The 21,051-nt window shown below is 39.2% G+C and overlaps 1 protein-coding gene across 1 annotated transcript in view; it reads left to right on the top strand.

The window, feature by feature from the left end:
- The window catches only part of LOC102308685 (short transient receptor potential channel 7), a gene marked incomplete at its 5' end in the record, with an annotated part of 33,577 nt that overhangs the window by 1,795 nt on the left and 10,731 nt on the right, over positions 1 to 21,051 (top strand). Inside the window, 3 exon segments of the mRNA XM_014329798.2 lie at positions 4,929 to 5,145; positions 6,456 to 6,689; positions 9,225 to 9,489. Of these exon segments, the coding sequence (XP_014185284.1) occupies positions 4,929 to 5,145; positions 6,456 to 6,689; positions 9,225 to 9,489 (716 nt within the window).

Raw genomic sequence — 21,051 nt, 5'->3', positions numbered from 1 at the left:
TGGTAGGCGTGACTGATGAATTAGTCATTTTGTAGACTAGAGCGCGAGAGCACCGGATGTTAGCCGTGCATGAGAAGCTGGAGAACCATAAAACTTAGAGGTTATGTCACGGTTCTGGGTCAGTTTGACCCAGTATTTTGAGTTGTCATGTTAGGTGTGTTTTTTGCATTATGGATTGTTTTCTTATTCTCTTGTAGTTCGTGTTCTGGTTCATGTTCAGTAGTTAGTTGTTCCCAGTAGAGTTTAGTTCATTCTCCGGTTGCCGTTTGTCTATTTATATTTCGTGTTCAATAAACCATCTTCACACCTTCGCTACTTCCTGCAATTGGATCCTCCTTTATTATTTCCACACGGCTCATCTCACTCGCCGTGACAGGTTATCCACCAATCATGAAGCACTAGTCGCAAAAAACACTTGTGTTATGTTAATGTGTGTGTTTCTGTGTGCGTATTCACATGCGTGCATATGTGTGGATGTATGATTACATCTAATTATGAATCAATCAAATCATGACACTGCATGTGACTGCCTGACGTTTCGTGTCACGTGAGAGACAGCTGAGAAAAAGAAGCAGGGCAGAGAAGCAAATATGGGACGCACAGCTTATAGTTGTGCTGTTACTGTGTCTGTTGCTGTGTCACGTTTATTTATTTTTTTAATGTGCATGTTGTTTTAAGAGACCAGGGACATGTGTGATGTTGATAAAGCAGAACTACAGAGGGTAGAATAATAAAAGCAGCCTAATCAAAAAAATAACCAAGAGACAAAACAGATGTTTATGCATGCTTTGTGACCATGTGACCGCAGCTCATCAGAAACAAAAAGTAGAATGGATTTGATAATGAAATAGATAAAGACAGTGTAAATCAGAACAAAAATACAGTTCGACAGACAAACGCAGAGAGAAAGCTTTGATGTGTTCTGGTTGATTGTGTTTAGTGTAGCCTCCTGCACCTGCAGCTAATCATCTAGTTCTTCTCATCTCATCTCATCAATTGCTTGTTTTTTACAGCCCATACTATGCCCCATTTTACAACACTACAACACACAATTATTAAAATCCCACATCATATTACATTTCATATCAGCCTGGGGCGATAAAGACAGTGTTTTTGTTCCTGTAACAGAAGTAGTAAGTCATTGAGAGCAGGCAGAAAAAACATGGATACTGTAATTGCTTTGAAAATCCTCTTCGGGTGAAAAATAGCAGCGATATGCTTCAGAAGTGATGAAAAGCAGATGTGCGATCAGAGATAGAATGCTTCTTATTGATTGAAGAGGTTAAAATATGGTGAGTGACGTGAAATTTTTCAGCCTTCCGCGAGTAACTGAAAATAGATAAAAAGTCAGAAAAAGAGAACAAGTGATGAAGAGGAAAATTGCCTTGGAGACTTGATGAACCAAGTTTCACATGTTAGTCAAGGATTCATTTGTATCACTAACTTTGCAGATTTATAGTGAAAAGGTAAGAGTACGTGTAAGGAAAGCTTATGATTCTGAAACTATGGTAAACCTCGTCCTTATTTTCACAGAGTATTTCAGGCATGACGAGGCTCTTTATTAATGATAATTATACCAACGATGACAATCAATTTGGCAATGATACGCTGACATTTCCAAATGCTACATGTTGCGCCGATATTAAGTAATTATTTTTTCATTAATTACTTTTCTGCAGTCCATCATCTACTTAATTGGCTGAAATATATTTTTGCATGCTATCTCTGACACGGCTGCCTGCGGTTTTAAAATTTTGGACACACTTTGAGATTTTTTGTTTCCGTCCTAGCTTTTCTTGGCCTCATTTTGTCTCATGGGAGATTCAAATCGAAGCCAGTACCAAAAAAAAATCCTTATCAGTATACAAAGGACAGGTTTCTTTTTTTTTTGCAGCTAATGTAGGTCAGGTAAAGCAAGCAACATAGCAGACTTCATTTATTTTACCTCCAAGCACTGAGCAAATTCTTTCAAATATTTACTTCAGTCCAATATAAAATGAGGAAGCTATTTGATTAATATTGTATATATTAAGGCTCACTAACCAGAATGCAGTGTAGTTTGCATTGCTGGAAATATCTCTTTAGTTTGAATTAAAGAGATAGCTGCAAAGAGAAACAGAGTATAGATGTGAAAATGTACACATTAGTAAAGGTCCTCTATATGATTATATAGTTAACCCAAAGTATGCAGTGTATTTAATATATTTTAGGAAAAAATAAGATCTTTTCATGTGGCTGTGGGTTCACTCCGGGCACTCCAGCTTCCTCCCACAGTCCAAAGACATGCAGTTAGTAAGGTTAGGTTAATTAGAGATTCTGAAGTGCCCATAGGTGTGAATGTGAGTGTGAATGGTTGTCTGTCTCTCTCTATTAGCTCTGCGACAGGCTGATGACCTGTCCAGGGTGTAACCTTCCCTCTTTTCCTTTGGTTGCTGGGATAGGCTCTAGTCTATCTAGTGACCCTGAATTGATTAGATGGGTGTAAATTTATAAATTATTCATAGTCTTTCTTTACAAAAATTTTAAAAAGTTCCAGGAAATGTCCAGAAAAACAAAACAAAAGCATTGCCATTTTTGCTTCAAGATCGTTTTCTCTTGCACCTCTAAGTGGATGCCATGGTGCTGTGAAAAAGGGTTAGGTGTTTTACAGAAGGTGTTTGCCCCCTTCCTGGTGTCTTTGTTTCTGTATATTACTGATATATAAATGTTTCAAATCATCAAATAATTTTGATGTTGGATAAAGAGACCCCAAATAAATAAAAAATGTAGTTTGTAAATAATCATTTCATTTATTAGGCAAAAAAAAAATCTGTCCTTTTTAAATTATGAATTAACTGTGATTAACAATATTTTTTTGAAAGCTGAGTTCAATTTCACCAGTCTGTGCCTGATTACTGATTACTTAAGTGCTTTCTATCTAACATTCACACTCCAGTGAGTGCATCAGAGAGCAACTGTATTTTGCCTATGGATACTTTAACACTCAGACTGGTGCAGCCAATCCTCTGATCATCTTCTGCTCTACCTCCTGAGCTACTGCGACCCCTGTCTGACAAAGTAAAACCGGACCAAAGATCTCAAAAAGCAACACATCATGCCACGATCTAAAAAAAACTCAAAAACTGATGAGAAGCAAAGTCATTGACATCTAGCAGTCTGGAAAGGGTTACAAAGCCACTTTTTAAAGCTTTGAGACTCCAGTGAATCACCATCTCCACAAATAGAGACTTCATCTGTGACGCATCCAGGAGGTCAAAAAAGAATCCAGAACAGGACTTAAAGAACTGTTGACAGTGAGTAAAGATTATGTGGCTGTGGCCAAAAATCGTATTCGCATTTTCAGTGTGTTTTTAGTAGACGTTACAGTAAAACTCCACATTGACAGCATCTCCCTGAGGGATCAGTTCACGGTGCAGAACCCTGTGAATGTTTGGGGGAGAAAAGCATCCTTCAGATCTCTTTCCTCATCTAAAGCACTGAACCTTCAGCTAAAAACTGCTCTCAGCTGCTTGGTCGTGGTAAGAGGTCCAGCTATCAACACCAGCAGTGGACCTTCATGGGTAATACACATCAGTTTTAAAAAGAAGTCCTAGTTTGCTGTCTCTGCAGGTTTGAGATGAAATCCCAAGGGATCTTTATTGACATCTTGGGAGCTTCTGCAGCACTGGAAGCTGTCTGGGTATACCCAAAATGATTATCTTGAACAGGAAATTAGCCAAACTTAAATTGGGTAAGGTTTTTATGGGCTAAATTTTAGAACATTTTGATCACACTTAAGAAACATTATGTATTCTCCCAGGTAAAAAGACCTTATAATAAGAGAAAAAGAAGATCCATCCTGGCTTTAGATGATTTTCACACCAGGCTTCTACTTATTTAATATGCACATACCTCCTGCTAGCAGCTGCCATTTTGTTGGAGGAGACAAGCTCTTGTCACCATCACACTAAAGAAACCCATGGAGTCTGCAGTCGCCACACAGCAGAAGGTCTGATCTGAGATGACCATCTTATTTAACCTGAGGAGTGAAATGGATCGGCACAGATGCTGGGAGGGATGAAGGTGTCATGAAGAGGTTTAAAGGAGGTTTTGCAAGGTTAAAAATTACCAGACAACCTCTTCCCCCATGATTTAGCAGTGTGTGTGTGGCATGGGAAGAGCTACTGAATCTGATGTATTATTGTTCATGCAGAGAGTAGAGATATCCTGTGGGTAGTTAATATTGAACACAGCAGGTTCAGAGAGTAGCAAATGTTGGGATCTCAAATGCCCGTATGGGGTTAGAAGTGTGCGTGTGTCTAAGTGTGTAAGTGCATTTGTGTGACTTGGCACACTTATGTGCAATTACAAAAATGCCCCTCTGTGTGGTGGCTTGTTAAATGCTATTTGTGCTGTACCGTCTTGCATTACTTTTGCTTGATGCAGTGCATTTCCACAGGCTCTGCTAATGGTTTGCCATCTAGTTACTCTGGCATAATGTGTGTGTGAGAGTGATCGGTGGTTACGCACATTCATGAATTACAACAGCTGCTGTTTGTCTGCTAAAATGGTGGTGTAGTGGTGCTTTGCAGCATTTTTTGCTCTCTCTGAGGACCAAAGTCTCAGGAACTCTGCAGAAAGCATGATTCATCTCAGTAAATAAAAGCAGATGTTGAGCTTGGCTGCAATTTTGTCCGTCCAAACTCAAACATGTTTCTTTACTGTAAAACAGAATTTGTTGGCTGTTGTAATCACAGATAGACGGTGAAATTTTGCTTAATGTGTCAATACCCCACTGTTTTTGTTTTCTACAATTTGTTTTCTGATCAGTAAATGCAAATTTAAATTGATATTGTTAATCTATATCTATATTACCATAATTGATCCTTAATATTTGACGCATTGGAATAGTAAACACATTGGAAGTTCCTAAATTTTTTCACTTCCAGCTTGGTCAGATCCTGCGAAGCCCCTTCATGAAGTTTGTGGCTCACGCTGTCTCCTTCACCATCTTCCTGGGTCTCCTGGTCGTCAATGCTTCCGACCGCTTTGAAGGAGTAAAGAACCTTCCCAACGAGACCATCACAGACCATCCTCGACAGGTGTTCAGGGTCAAAACCACCCAGTTTTCCTGGACAGAGATGTTGATAATGAAGTGGGTATTGGGTAAGTCACCCTTTCAATCAAATCATACACACACACACACACACAGTGTGGCTGTGCACAGTTACAGCCAATTAAAATGCACATCAGTTGATTAGATTAGAATAGATTGTCCCTGTAAAAGCAGATTGTCCAACGTGATAAAAAATAACCTTGATGTGTCAAGTAAGCAAGGCACAGCTAAGCGTGTTCTTTTTTTGTAATGCGTGCACTTTATTATGTTATTAACCATGAATATACTTTGTCCTAGGTTTGCACATTTTTCTATGCTAATCCAAAGTTTCTTTTCAAGTTTTTTTCTACATACACCTTCACCATAAATCAGTAAACAGTCTGGAAATAGTCAGAAAACTTTTTGCCCACCTTTGATATGAGGTGTAATTCAAGTTTAATAGAGTGCCCTACCAGGCAAGTGAATGAAAGCCAAGGTTACAGCAACACAACAAATCATGCTCTTTTATCCTCCGAAGATCAAAAAGAAATTTTCTGGTTGGTACAGCGCAGACAGTAGCCCTGCTGAGTCCTAACGATAACCTGGAGGGAAATTGGGAGGTTGACCTGGGAGGCTATGCAGAGGAAATATAAGAGGGAGGAACGGAATGAAAGAAAAATGGAAGGAAAGTTGGGAGTAGTTGAGGGCGACAAAAGAAAGCAGAGTAGGGTGTGTGCGTGGAATACAGGAAGGCAGGCGTGAGGAATCGAAGGAGATAGAAGAGGGTGACAGACAGGCAGACAAAGACAAACTTGGTGGATAAATAGCCCACAGCAGTATCTGTCAGAGCTCAGCTGCTTCCCATCTGCTTCCGCTCATGCACACACTCTAACAATATTATGTGTGTGGTCTGTGTATGTTGGTGCACATGTGCCTCTGTTTTTATTTGTTTATATGTAATGGCAACATTTTTTTTCCCATCTACAGTAAATTTTTAGCAGTCGCTGCACATGTGACTGTTTATCTACATGAATCTGTGAGTGTATGTGTGTGCATTGAGTGGTGGCTTAGTTAGATGTGGTAATTGTAATTCCGGTAGCATGCTTTGAAGGCCCAGTAATTGTTAGAGAGATGATACTGATCAGGGCGCCTCTCTAGGCAATTTTAACTGTGTTTTGGCTCCAAATAGAGAATGGAGTGTGTATGTGTTTGCATCCACCTGATCTGTAAGTGCCACACGTCTGAGTGGTTCATTTTCAATTACAAGCTTTGTTGTCGACATCTATTTGTACGTGCTTCATTTATGCATCCCTATATAAGTGCTGGCAACGGCCTCCTTATTTTTGTGTTATTTTTGTCTATATGTGTCTTTTATGTTCAGGCATGATTTGGTCAGAGTGCAAGGAGATCTGGAGTGACGGACCCAGGGAGTATGTCATGCACCTTTGGAATGTTCTGGACTTTGGTATGTTATCCATCTTTGTGGCATCCTTCACGGCACGCTTCATGGCATTCCTGAAGGCATCCAAGGCCCAGCAATATGTCGACATGCATGTACCAGATGACGACCTCAGCAACGCCTCACTGCCTGATGAAGTGGCTTATTTCACTTACGGTGAGTAGTCAATAAAAAGAATCATGTAAGTTAAATATAAGCTACATTTATATTATAGATATTGTTATCAATATTATATAGAGGTGCTTGAATCAGTGTTGGGCTACATCAGTCACTGATAAGGAATAGCAAATTAGATGAGTGCAAAAACGCCATTAATTACAGAAACCCGGACTGCACATGATACTTGAAGCTGAAAACCATTTTCCAAAATATATTGGCTCATTTTGAATTTGATGGCACCAATCAAAAGAAGATTTGACAGGGGGTAAGAAAAAGGCTGAAAAGGGAAGTGGTTGTAAAAAGAAACAGCTTCAGGAGCATTTTGCATCTAATTAGGGTAACTGGCGACAGGTCAGCAACATGAGTGGGTATAAACAGAGCATCTTAGAAAGGCAGAGTTTCTCAGAAGATGAGCAGAGGTTCACCAATCTGCAAAAAAAACAAACGCATCTACAAATTGTAGAACAATATCAGAATAATGCTCCCCTGTGGAAAATTGTGAAGATGTCGAATATCTAATCAAAGGAGTCAGAGAGTCTGGAAAAATCAGAGATAAGGCTGAAAATCAATATTGGAATGCCTGTGATCTTCAGCCCCTCAGGCAGCACTGCATTCAAACAAGGTGTGATTCTGCCATGGAAATCATGACATGCATGAGCTCAATAGCCAACTACAATACAGGTTAAAGGTCTGTCATGCAAAGAAGAAACAATATGTGAATAAATGTGCCATCATGTCTGGACCAAAGTGAACTTAAAATGAACATCTCTGATGGTATGAGGTTGCTTTAGGTGTGGTACTGGCAACCTGCACATCTGGAAAGGCACCATCAGTCCTAAAAGGTATATACAGGTTTTAAATCAACATATGCTGCCATCCAGATGACATCTTTTTTCAGGGAACGCCTTACATATTTATGAGAGAGAATATTAAAGCTATTACAACTTCATAGTAGACGAATCCAGATGCTGAACTCGACCCTCTGTAGTACAGACCTTTCAGGAACTGAAAAAACTTGGCACATCATGGAACAGAAAACTGGTCTTTTCAGTTACCAGATGTTTACTTATTAAAAGAAGAGTGGTTGCATCCACTCTTCTTTTAATAAGTAAACATCTGGTGGTAAACATCATCCTGTCTCAGCTTTTTTGAGCCATGTTTGTTGGCATCAAATTCAAAATGAGCTAATATTTTTTCTAAAACACTGCATTTTCTCTCTCTAAAATTTGATATGTTTTGTTTGTTCTGTTGTGAATAAAATCTGGGTTAGTTCTCTTTTTAATTACGTTTTATGCAGCATCACTACTCCTTCAGAATTGGGGTTGTCACCTGGAGATCTTCACAGTAATAAAACAATCCCTGCAATGGTTGATTTGCTGCTACACACATGCTACTGCAGTCAGATGACCAGAATGAGTAAAAAAAAGAATGACAAAAAAATCAACATTATCTTTAATCCCTGAATGATAAGCATGCATTCAGTTAAACACCAGAACAAAAACATGCCTCCACCATAGCAAACCCTGCCACAGGCTGCAGCCCACTGCACTGTGCACTTAGCGGTCCACTAATAGAACCTTCATCAGTGCTGTCATCTGGTGGCCTGACTCTGTCATGACATATCAATAAATCGATAAAGGTTCTATTACTGCACTCTCACATATAATCCTCATAAACCTTCCCCTAAATGTCCCAATATCTGTAAAGGTGTGAAAATGTTATACTAATAAACTATGATTTTGATAAAATAGTGAAATGGAAGCTCTTTTTCTTTTATTTGACTCATCTCTCTTGTATCTTACATTGCCACCTAGCCACATCAGTCTCCTTTGATATCTCAGTTATTTCCTGATCTCCCTCTCTCTAGCTGTCCTTACTTCTCCTTGGACACACTATCCCTTTATCCCTTCCCTTTGCCGTCCACACAGCTCAGACTAATTTCTTTCCCTCCTCTTGCTCCACTCGCTCTTCTCTTCAAACTTTTACTCTGACTTTCGTTTTTCCATTCCTCACTTAATCCATCTTCTTACTGCACCGTCTCCTTCGTCGAAATCCGTGCTTCTTAAAGCTGAGATTATTCTTCATAGAAACATATCTTACAAACATTTGGATCGCACTACAACCAGAGGTTTACTCAGTGCGCTGTAACCAGAAAGACTTTGAATAGCAAGCAATGGGACGATGAGTGACAAACTGCATGTGCACAGTAGAGTTTAAGGTAACACCGCTTTAACCCCTTCTTATGTAACGTTTAATATTTGGTTTATAAAGTGCTAGTACATATTCAGCATCAGCAACAGTTTGAAACAGTTATTAGCAGATATTTAAATCTTGAATCCCTCCAAGCTGGCTTCTGAATTAAAATATGAATATCATTTCAGCACTAATTACAGAGTTTGTTTAACATATCAGATTTTATTTAGTGTAGTTAATTAGGTGAAAAAAATGGCCAAAGATCCCTTTTAATGTCTGATTTGCTAATAAAATTATAATATTACAAAACAACCATTCTGTGGCTTATTCTCCCTTCAGCCAGAAACAAGTGGCGCCCATCAGATCCTCAGATCATCTCAGAAGGCCTGTACGCCATCGCCGTCGTTCTGAGCTTCTCTCGCATCGCCTACATACTGCCAGCCAATGAGAGCTTTGGACCCCTGCAGATTTCACTGGGGCGCACAGTCAAGGACATCTTCAAGTTTATGGTCATTTTCATCATGGTGTTTGTGGCCTTCATGATCGGCATGTTCAACCTGTACTCATATTACCTCGGAGCAAAGTACAACCCTGCCTTCACCACGTGAGTTATACCTGGCTGTCGGAGTGGAGTAGTATGTGCTGGGAGAATGTGTGTGACTATGTGTGGTCTGACCATCTCTCTCCATTTCTGAAACTTTGTCCCTTTCACTTCTCCAAAACTTTTCAGAAATATGGTGCAGCATTTTAAAACACAACCCCGCACTGATCATTTTACATAAGACGGCAAAAGGGAAAAAACAAATCTGTTAAAGTATTAAAGTTAAAGCACCCCAAGGACAGTATAAGACATGCCCTTTTGACTGAGGTCGTTCATTAAATCTGTGGCGTCTTATCAGAAGCAGAGATCGAACTTTAATCTACCCTCAGGCAATCAGTCTATTTGGTTAAATATAATATTGAGAAAGTGAATTGGATACACTGTTACTAAAATCTCAAGACACTGGTGAGCTGTGATTTGATTGCATAGCTTTAACAACATTGTGGATATGACACCAGTCATTTCCCTATCACCATTTTGTGTTTACTGAGCAAACCACTCTACTACCGTGACCAAAAGAAAAATGAAATGAAACTGACATCACAGTAAGAGATATCAATGTCAGATTCAATCTGAGCTCTGGGAATTGCATCAATATTGATATCATTTCAAGGCCAGTACTGTCTGGAAGGAAAATGATACGGCAACTGGTTAATTATGAGGCCAAGCATTTCGACCTGCTACTAAGATTTGAGCATATCAAAGCAACAAAAGCAGCGAGGAGAGCCTGCTCCATATTTGTGCCAGGCAAGACGCAGTGGGCTCTATTAACCAGAAAGTAGACAGTGTTCTGTCTTTAGCCTTGTTCTTTATACTATATTCTTCATGCAAAGTAAAATATTTTAAGCTTTTTTGTTTTCATTTTGATGATTATGGCTTATAGCTTCCTGTAAATCATAAATCCAGTATCTCAGATTATTAGAATATTTACTATGATTAATTAAAACTGGATTTACAGTACAAGAATATCCAACTTCTGTATACAGTCAATGCTCTGTTAGGGCTTCTTTACTAAGAGTTCTTGCATTAATGCAGCATGGAATGGAGGTGATCAGCTTGTGGCACTGTTACTGATGTCCAGGCTGCTTTGATACAGGTTTTCAGCTTCTCTGTATTTGTAATTCAGCTGTTTCTCATCTTCCTCTTAATAGTGCCCAACAGATTATCTATGTGATGCAGGTCAGGTGAGATAGTTAGCCAAACAAGCATAGTAATAACACGGTCAGGAAACCATGTGGAAATAGCATCTGCCCAGTGTGCCAAACCTAAGTCCCGCTGAAAACGTTAACGTGCATCTCCATACAGCTTGAAGGATGAAATGCTCTAAAATCTCCTGGTAGCTGCATTGTCTTTGGACTTAAAACACAGCGGACCAACCACCACTAGCACCGGCAGATGACAGGCATCGCAAATCATCACAGACTGTGGAAAATTCACTCTAAACTTAAAACACATTGGATTCTGTGCCTCCCTAATCACCAGACTTTAGGACCTTGATTTCTGAATGAAATGCAAAATTGACTTTCATCTGAATAGAGGACTTCGCCAGCAATTCAGTTGTTTTCATTCTTAATCGACAGACATTTCTGGCTCAGGCTCTCATTCAGGACTGGCTTGATATGAATGCAACAGTTGTTGCCCCTCTCCTGAAGATGTCTGTGTATGGTGGCTCTTGTTGCACTGACACCAGCCTCATCCATCCCCATGAAGCTCTCCAGATTATAGGCTTTTTTTTTTTTCAACATTAATATTCTTCGACTGGGCACTCTCTGAACAGCCAGCCTTTTTTCAGCAATTACCCTCACACGGAGGGTGTCGATGATGATCATCATCATCTGGACAGGTATCAAATCAGCAGTCATCCCGATGATTGTGATATGTGGCGTCTACTGAACAAGACCAAGAGAAGTATAGTACTTACACCATCTGAATGAGTTGTAATCATTTAGAAATGAACCCTTTTTTTTTTATATGTACAGTATGTACATATCCTCTTGCACCCTCTTGCTATTAGTCCTCATTCTGCACACACAAACTAACCAGGATGAACTCTGATGTTCCATAATTAAAAATCATGCAGTTGAAATTCTGCTTTTTGAATGCACTTCACTTCCTTAAGTGCTGCATTCATGGTATTATCAGGGTCATTCATTTTAAATATGGAAATGCACCATTTAGCTGAACAACTTGTACGAACCATCTGGTGCCATAAACCACCCATACAATTTTTAAAATATGTTTTCACTTCACTTTTTCAGTATCAGCCACCCCTGTTAATTCACTTTCATACAAATCATTTGTTTTGCAGTATAAATCTGCTTATAAAGCAACTGGATGCTTCAACAAATCAGTCTCAATCTTAGTTATTCTGCCTTTTTTTCTTCATTTTAGCTTCTCCGTGTCTCTGCACACCCATCCTTTCCTATCAGCTGCGATCAAAGTGGCAGCGGATGTTTCACTGTCATTGTCGGATATTTGGAGGAAAGTTATCTGTCTTAGATTGCTGACAGAATCATTCTGTTTATCATCACTCATCTGAGAAAGAAAACACTCTCTGAGGTCTCGCTCTGTCACCTATCATTACTCATTTTCTGAGAGAAAGACATCTACAGATTTAAATAGCTCACATTACAATATATCTGCTCAATCCAGTAAAGCAAATCATGTGTTACAAGTTGGTTTGTAATTACTCTGGTATATACTGTTCTCTTATTTACTGAAAATACAGGAAAATTCTTTCATTGTTTTTTTTTTTGTCTTGCTTTATTCACCCTCCTAGTTGAAAGAGAGCCTGGGATATTTGTTGAGTTTTGCTAACGAGCCCAAATCTAATTTGTAGATTTAGTGCAGCATGATTTTTGCCAGCTTGTGCTGTGATCTTATTTGCTGTTGCTTGTACAGCAGTTTATCACCGCAACACAACCACAGATGAAAAATTAGACTGCATATTGTTAGGATAACCTTAGCAGAGTATTATTACCGTTTTCGTTTTGGCCAGCTGTGCAGTGATTATAATTCAGTGTCCCTGGCAGAATCAACCATGTCAGACTGTTTGATATTCATCTGCCTGCCTGCCGTCTAATCTGCTTGTACACCTGTCAGTCCACCACCGTGCTTTTAGGTCTACATGTCCATTTGGTTCAAAAGTATCAGTCTACAAAATCCAGAATGAACACTGCTAAGTGCCAAAAGCAGGTAAAAAAATCTGTTCAGGGAGTAAATCTCAATAGGCTACCCTCCTGCCTGCCAGATAAATGTTTTTACCCAAATTGTAATGTAATAAAAGCTACGCTAAGAGCACAGTTCTGCCTTATTTTGATGTCATTTACTGACACTGTTTTCATCCTCATTTTTCATTTTTTCCCTGTTTTGTTTTTTTGACATCTTTTAGTGGCCAGAGCTGCTGACCACTGGAAAGAAAACTATTAAATTCTTCTCAACAAAGTTACACAGTGTGATTAGTATTCACAGCTTAAAGCAACATACCATACAATTTCATCTTGATTTATAGAGAACTTTAAAACAACCACAACTGACACAAAGTGCTGTACACTGGAACTAAATAATAAAAATGCATAAGCTATAGATAAAACCAAATAAAAACAGTCAAATATCTAAAAGAAAGACTAAAACTAGCTGGGGTCGAAACATAAAAACAGATGATATCAAATACCAGAAGCAGTGATAGGAATTCCCTGTTATTTGTTTACACCCTGTCCTCATATGTCCCTATCAGCCGTGATGTATGTGTACCCGGGAGTAATTACCAACTTTATGGCCCACTGAGCATTTGCCTTAAATGCCTTACCTTAGAATCCCTGATGATGAAAGGTGTGTGTCCAGACTTCTAGTGTGCGGGCTCTGCCTCTCCATGCTGACTCACTTTACACTTCTATGCTGTGCATATACAGTAACCCCTCTGCTGAGCCTCAGCATAGGGTCTCATAAGGCTGTGGGTTGTGCTTGGCTGCATGCATGGAGCCAGAGATTCAGGCAACGTGATGAGCAGACAGACAGAGCAAAGAGTTAGCTGACAGAAAGGCGATTTCACCTGTAGAAACAGAGTCTAATGGGGTTGAAATGGTGAAAGATGGCCACAACCCGACATGCCGACATAATGAAGACTTCTCAAAAACCCAGGAACAAGTACAAAAAAAAGACACAGTCATTTCCTTTGCGAGTGTGTGATCCAGCTCTGTCCATTGTCCTCTTATCACTTCACTCCTCTGCTTTAGAGATCAACATCAAGGCTGATTTTTTTTTAAAAATCTCTCAACTTCTGCTCATTTTATCAACCTCTGACTGCATTTGGGTGGGTGGGTGGATGGAAGGGAGCAAGGGGGAGGTTGTCCATGAATTCTGGACTCTTGATTGCATACTCTGGCTGGGGAAGCTGTATAAAGATGCTTTTCACATGGCAAAAATCTTAAATTCTGTTGTTGTCAGTTCAGCCACCAGAGGTCAGTCTCACATTCTCACCTGGTCCAAAGAGCGCTTGTCAGAGCAATGCCAGGACTAAACTGTGCAGAGAGACACTATTTGTTTTTGTTATTATTATTATTTATATATATATATATATATATATATATTATATATATATATATATATATATTATATATATATATATATATATATATATTATATATATATATATATATATATCTATATTATGCCATCTATCTGTGCATTATGTATTTTCTATGCCTTTCTCTCCCTTCAAAAGACATTGCCCCATCCATCTCTTTTGTTCCTCGCCATCCAACAGCACTTGCTGTTTGCAGCAGCTTGTGGGTAGTTTAACTAAATTCATAACCTTTTTTTGGACTTTTTTGCTGTTTAGTGTGTGAGCACTAAACATCGTCATGGATTAACAGTAGCTTGATTATAGTATGACCACCTAAAAGTAACTTAAAACTTTACAGGGAATAGCATATGATCACCATACGACCAATAGGTGTGGGAAACATTTTAAGAACACAAACAAAACAAGTGTCTTGTGTCATATACTCCCACCATGTTATCTAATATCTATAATGATCATGTCAGTGGTATGGACCCAAATTCAGGAGGCGAAATCGCTTAAACAAAAGCAACCTTCAGTCGCTTATAAGCCCTAAATAAGCAAAGATCCAAAAAACACAAGGGTGTAAAAAGGACGTCAAAAGGAACACCTCTTAGCAGCACACAAGGGAGTGCACGCAGACACTTTGACAAAGAATAAAGGGGAAGATGGGGCTATTTATACAACAAGGGCTGATTTGAAACAAGAAACATGAGTGGGGCGAGGCACGGGTGAAAACAAAGGAGAGACTAAAACTAATGCAAGGCATGAAAGAAAACCGACCTTCAAAGTAAAACAGGAAATAACTAAAAACCCCATTCTAGGCATGGTAACAGAGCCAGGAAAAAGAGCCACTAACAGACAGAGAAGACAATGGGAGCCACCAAATTTACCACTAATAAAAATCAAGACGAGAACCAAAACATGAACCAAAACAGCCATTGCTAGAATAACCATACAGTAAAATCAGGAATCAAAGACTCAGTTATATCACAAGAAAAAAGCTCACAATCTGCTAGAATAAATATCAAAATAGGAATCACAAATATGACTAAAAATCCAAAACCCCAATTAACAGAACCCAAGACTTGTAACATTTTTTAAAATACAGTCACCGGCCACTTCTTATGTACAGCTTGTTTGTAGGGGTTGAGCCCTGTTTTGCTTCAGAACTGCCTTATTTCTTCATGGCACAGATTCAACAAGGTGCCGGAAACATTCCTCAGAGATTTTGTAACATATTGACATGATAGCATTACATAGTTGCTGCAGATTTGGCAACTGTACTTTGAGAATGTAAATCTCTCATTAGACTCAAATCTGGTGACCTTGTCTAAAAGAGCCATTTCAGTGTATTGAGCTCATTCAAGGATTCAAGGAGCTTTATTGTCATTCGCATCACATGTTTACATGAGGTGGAACGAAATGATGTACACACGGTCCCAGAGGGAAAAGAAACAGAATAACGAAGAAACAGAACTTTTAAAAAGTGATAAAAAATAGGTTTTTTTTAAATGGATGGTCATGATTAGCAACAATGCTCAGGTGGGATGTGGTATTTAAATTCTTCAAATGTACTAAGGGCCCATAGTATGCCAAAAAAGCCCCCACATAGTTACACCACCACTGCCAGCCTGAATTGTTGATAAAAGCCAGAATCCATGCGTCCAGGGTCCTTGCAACCAGGCAACATTTTTTCAATCTTCTGTTGCTGAATTTTAGTGAGTCAGTACAAATTGTAGCCTCAGTTTCCTGGTTTAGCTGGCAGAAGTGGCATGCAATGTGTTCTACTTATGTAGCCCATCTGCTTCAAGATTCAACATGCTGTGCACTCAATGCTCTTGTGCATATCTTGGTTGTAATAAGTAGTTATCTGAGTTATTATCTTATCAGCTCGAAGCAGTCTTTCCATCCTCCTCTGACCTCTAGCATCAACAAGGATGCCAAGAGAACTGTCACCCACTGGATATTTCTTTTTCAGACCATTCTGTAAACCATAGAAATGGTTGTGCAGGAAAAATCCCAGTAGATCCGCAGTTTCTGAAATAGTCAGATTAAAAGTCACCTTTCTTCCCCTTTTAGATGCTCGGTTTGAACTTCAGCAGATTGTCCTGATCTTGTCTACATGCCTAAGCGGATTGAGTCACTGCCACATGGATGATAGACATTTGCATTGATGAGCAGCTAAGCAGGTATACCTGGTAAATGAATTTCTGAGGGCATCTCAGCATTTAGATAGTAGCAAGAAAACACTTAATCTATGTTCATATTATTAAGAGATCTTTGGCAAAAATCTTCTCTCCTGTAACTCTACACTACTAAATGGCAAGTTTACAATGGCAGCATCTTCTCCACCACGTGATGAGTGACAAGGATCTCAATTGCCCTCAAAGTAACAGCATTAGCTTTCTAAAAGGGAGCTGTTATACTCAATGGGCCTCTCTGCTTGTGTTGTGAAGCTGTACTTAGTTTACTGGTGCTTCTTAAAAATTAGAAATGGTTCTCTTTCAGCTCTCTCAGCTGGCAGACACTTGTCACCTCGAGATAATTTACATTTCACTGTAAAGTTTCCACTCAAAAACGCTAAAATGAAGCTAATACTTCAACTACATAAATGCTTTTATCTGTCCCATATCACTGGCTGAAGTACACATGTGCGCTGACACAAGAGCAAAATTGGATATCTTCTGCTTATATGGCACTATCTGCCACAAAAGAGACAGGAAAATGGGGGCAAATATTAACAGTAACAGATTTCTTTTTTGAAAAAGTATAAAACTGCTCACTTGAATTGTAAAACTATTGTGTTAGTCGTTACGACGAAAAGGTAATTTAAGTACTCTGCTAGTCTCTGCAGCAAAAGGTGTACTACTCAAGCTGGGACGCAGTGGGAGGGATGTGAAAGGAAGAAGCAGCATATGAGAGAGGAGTGAAGCTGAGGATATCGTTTTTCCTCACACATATATACTCAGTGACACTAGAGCAAAAACTGACTCACATAAACACACAGCTTGATAAGGCTTAATGGGGACTGAGCTGTAATAGCCACACACCGGACCCTATCTCCTGAGGTGTGAAGACACTTCTGACTCACACATTAAAAAAAAACAAAAAACCAAAAAGCTCTTTGTTAAGAGCCCACACAGTTATTTTTTCACAAGTGCAAATACACTGTAACACACACACACACACACACACACACACATCCTTGCTGTGTTTGTGTTTACATACTAGGTGCTTATACAGACATTACAAACATTTATGTACAAATCAGTTTACACACACACACACACACACACTTTTGATTTGGGCAGTGGTGATAGAGCCCTGGACCTGCCTCTATTTTCCAGGTAGTCATGCATGACAACACTGCACAGACATGGAAGAAAACAGAGGCGAGAAGGACAGGGAAGGTAAAAGCTGAATAAAATGAGATGGATGGAGATGGGATTAAATCTTACGGGAAGACTAAAACAGAAAGACATAGCGGTGTGTCAAGGTCCTTGAAAATCAAAATCAAAATGTCGATTACAGTATACCAATGGTGAAGTAAAACAGTGGAATAAATGTAGCAGAATCACAGGGACGGCTAACAGCAGTGCAACAAAGTAAGTGAATGTAGAAGAGGAGGACAGAGGAAGATGGCAGGGATGAGGGATGAGAAGAGAACCATAGGGAACGTTGCAGAGGAGGGTGTTTTTGGCTTGGCTCGTTGTTCAGGCAAAACGCGGGAGACCAGCCAGAATACGTAGACAAAGGAGGAAGAAGAAGAAGGGAGAGAGACAACAGGAGAGAATGAGAGAAGGTCACGCAGACTGAGCAACCACACAGGCTTAGCAGAGACTCAGCATTATCGTTTGACAAGGTGGGAAGAAATCAGAATGCAAGTACTGTGAAATAAATCCTGTTACCTAAATTCTTTTCAGCATTTGATCATTATTGCCAATTCACTTAAATTTTATATACCATAATGACCTTTAAAGGCATGTCACCATATTGAAGTTGCTTTTATAAGAGTGTGTATTTCATTTGTAATGCAACACATAAATACAAGATGAGAGGCATCCGAGACTAAACGTGTATATAAAGTGATAATGCATAAGGTATAATGCAGCGTGAACAGAGAAGAACCAGCAGTGATGAGAATCAGGCCAAAGAGGAGAGTAAAAAATAGCACTTAGATTTACATGCCTGAAGATGCAGGCAGGAGTTTGAAAACAAAGTGCAGACTGGGGGGATTTTTGGAGAGGAAGAGGAAAAAACAAAGGAACCATGAAAGAAGGTCTGAGGTGATGTACGGGAGTGGAGGGGTAGAGAGGAGAGAGGGATCTTTGTGGAAGAAAGGGGATGTGTGTATAGTAGATAAGAGGTTGTGTGAGAGAAGTCAGAGTCAAAGTGAGAGCAAAAGGGAGAATTTATTAGCTCTGAAGGCGAGGCAGATGTGTCATGTTCAGCCTTTACCAGTCAAGCACATCTGAATGTCAAAATAAGAAGGGGAGACACAATTATAATTAAGGCGAGCCCGACAGAAAGAAGAGAGGCACAAAAGTAACAGAGAAAGAATTCATTCATGTGCTGTGACCAGTAAGGGATTTGAAATGTCAGTGGCAATGCTTTAGACTTTCTGGCAGTATTCAGTGTTTTTCAGTAACGTCTTCCATTATCATGACAAATTATGTCAAGCATTCAATTTCCCTCTGGTGAGATTTAGTCAATCTGAAATTTTGCTGTCTGACAATAATTGTTTGCAATGAAATTCATTTAATTTCAGCTACATTAAGAAGCTTCATTTCATTAGGCTAACGCTCCAGTATAATTTCCAGACATTTGCTATTGATTTTTAAAGAAGAAGCCCTTTTGAATGATGATGTTTCAGGCTGATTTTTTTAAACAAAGAATGTAATGATAGCAGAAATTGAATGGCCTATATCAATACCAGTAAATACTTGATTCTTTGTTATGACTTTTAAACCCCTAATTTAAAACAACACAACCAAAAGGATTATTTCACATACTTGTACTTGTAGGGTTTATACCTTACTACATAAAGTGCTTTGAGGTGACTGATGTTGTGATTTGGTGCATTGTAAAAAATATTCAATTGAATTTGAACAGAAAATTGGACATAAACTCATTGATTTTAAAATAATTTTAAATCAGGTTGTTTATTTAAAATATTAACATTATATTTTATTTAGAAAACACAGACTAAAATGCTGGGATGGTTGCTGAGTAGCCTCCTAATGTTACAATAGGATTTAACATTGGTACTATTATTAGTACAAAGTACTTCCTCAACTCCACTACTGATTTTTTGATCAGTGAGTTGTGTAGGTGCTGTCGTGGCAGTTGCATTGGTCTCCATCTTCAATCTGTAGCTTTTGTTGTGCTGGTGGGTTCTCGTCTTCCTCAACAAGGACACATATTTTAATATATACAAATGTCCATACTGACTATGCTACTTAAACAAAAAGAAAGAAAGTACTGACCAACAAAAATGGCAGGCTATTTTTTCTTATGAAGGTAATTAATTTGCTAGAGTTGTGATCATAATAAATAAAATTCTTTCTCCTAGACCTTTGTCTAACACACACTTCTATAACATGTGGAGAAACTCAAAGCTTGCCTTCTTTGCTAAGCTATGACGAGATAATTGCAGCTCCAGGGAAAGAATTAACAAACGACCAGTTCACATTTTTACTGGTAAATGAAAAGTGAAAAGAAAGAACGTAACCGATATCACACATTTTCATAACCAAACAGTGCCAATGCTTATGAAATAGTATAAACCGTACACTGACACAGAGGCAGAAAAACAGACAGACAGTGAGGGAACAAGCAAATTAAAAAAGTTGATCTTGTGCTTGATTCACTAGCAAAAGCCTCTTAATTGCTCATCTTGTGGTCTTGTATTCCCTGCTTAATAAGATTTCTATCACAGCTTGCCTGAAGATACACACCAGCACATCCCTGTTTTGCGTTGCTCACTTTCTGCCTCATTTTGTATCTCACTGTCTGTCACACCAGTGTGAACACACTCATAAACAGACACACAGATTCAGTCTGTGTTTTTGTTTTTGTTCACTTCCCCATGCTTTTTTCCCCACTGCTTTGTTGTTTGTGTATCAGAAACAGCAACAAGCACACGTACACACATGCAGGAATCTCTTAGGAGTGGCATTCGTTCAGTCATTAAAACCTGAGGTGGGAAGTGTCCCACCCTTTTGTCACCATAGTGACAGCTCTTTTGGTGTAATAGGTAGAAAGTTAAACAGAATTTTCTATTTAAAGATGTTTAATCTGTATTTGTCTGAGCACTTATCTGTTTGCAGAACAAGAGAGGATAGGAGAGAAGAAGAGAGGAGAACTGAGGAGGGGAAAGAAGAGGAGAACTGAGGAGAGTAGAGGAGTAGTGATTGGGAAGGAGAATTTAATATATTACTAATGACTGAAGGGCAGACAAAGAGAGAGAGTCAGAGAGATTCAGAGACACAGAAAGGGGAACAGTTGGCTACATTTACATTTATTCATTTGGCCAGTGAAAGTATTGCTGCAGATTAAACAACGATGAGAAATACACGAGGAGAAAAATATTGAAAAAAGAAACGTATACATCAAAAGAATAGATTGAGTGACAGAAATAGCTAAAAGCTGTAGGGATGAAAGATGGAAATAGCGAGTGGGAGGGAGAGAGGACGATGTGGAGAAAGATATAAAAGCAATGGCAATGGCAATATAATGAGAAAATAGGGGAGAGTGATAGAGCAGCTAAACAAGAGACAAAGATGATAGCAGGAGAGGAGGAGCAAAGACAACGAGAGTTCCAAGCATAACGCAAGAGAGACAGAGAGAGAGACTGAGAGCATGTCTCTGGGGCAGAGAGGTTGATTTGGGCCTGCTGGTGATTGGGTTTGGGGCTGCTCCTGCAGAGCCGAGGTGACTCACCAGTCTCCCACACACATATCCAGGCAGCATGAGTGTGGTAAGGAGGGAGAGAGAAAGAG

The sequence above is a fragment of the Haplochromis burtoni genome, unplaced genomic scaffold (assembly GCF_018398535.1).
Source record: "Haplochromis burtoni strain Fernald_Lab_line unplaced genomic scaffold, NCSU_Asbu1 Contig_599, whole genome shotgun sequence".
Taxonomy (NCBI): Eukaryota; Metazoa; Chordata; class Actinopteri; order Cichliformes; family Cichlidae; genus Haplochromis; species Haplochromis burtoni.
Note: the sequence above shows the minus strand (reverse complement) of the source record. Positions and strands in the feature narration are given on the sequence as shown.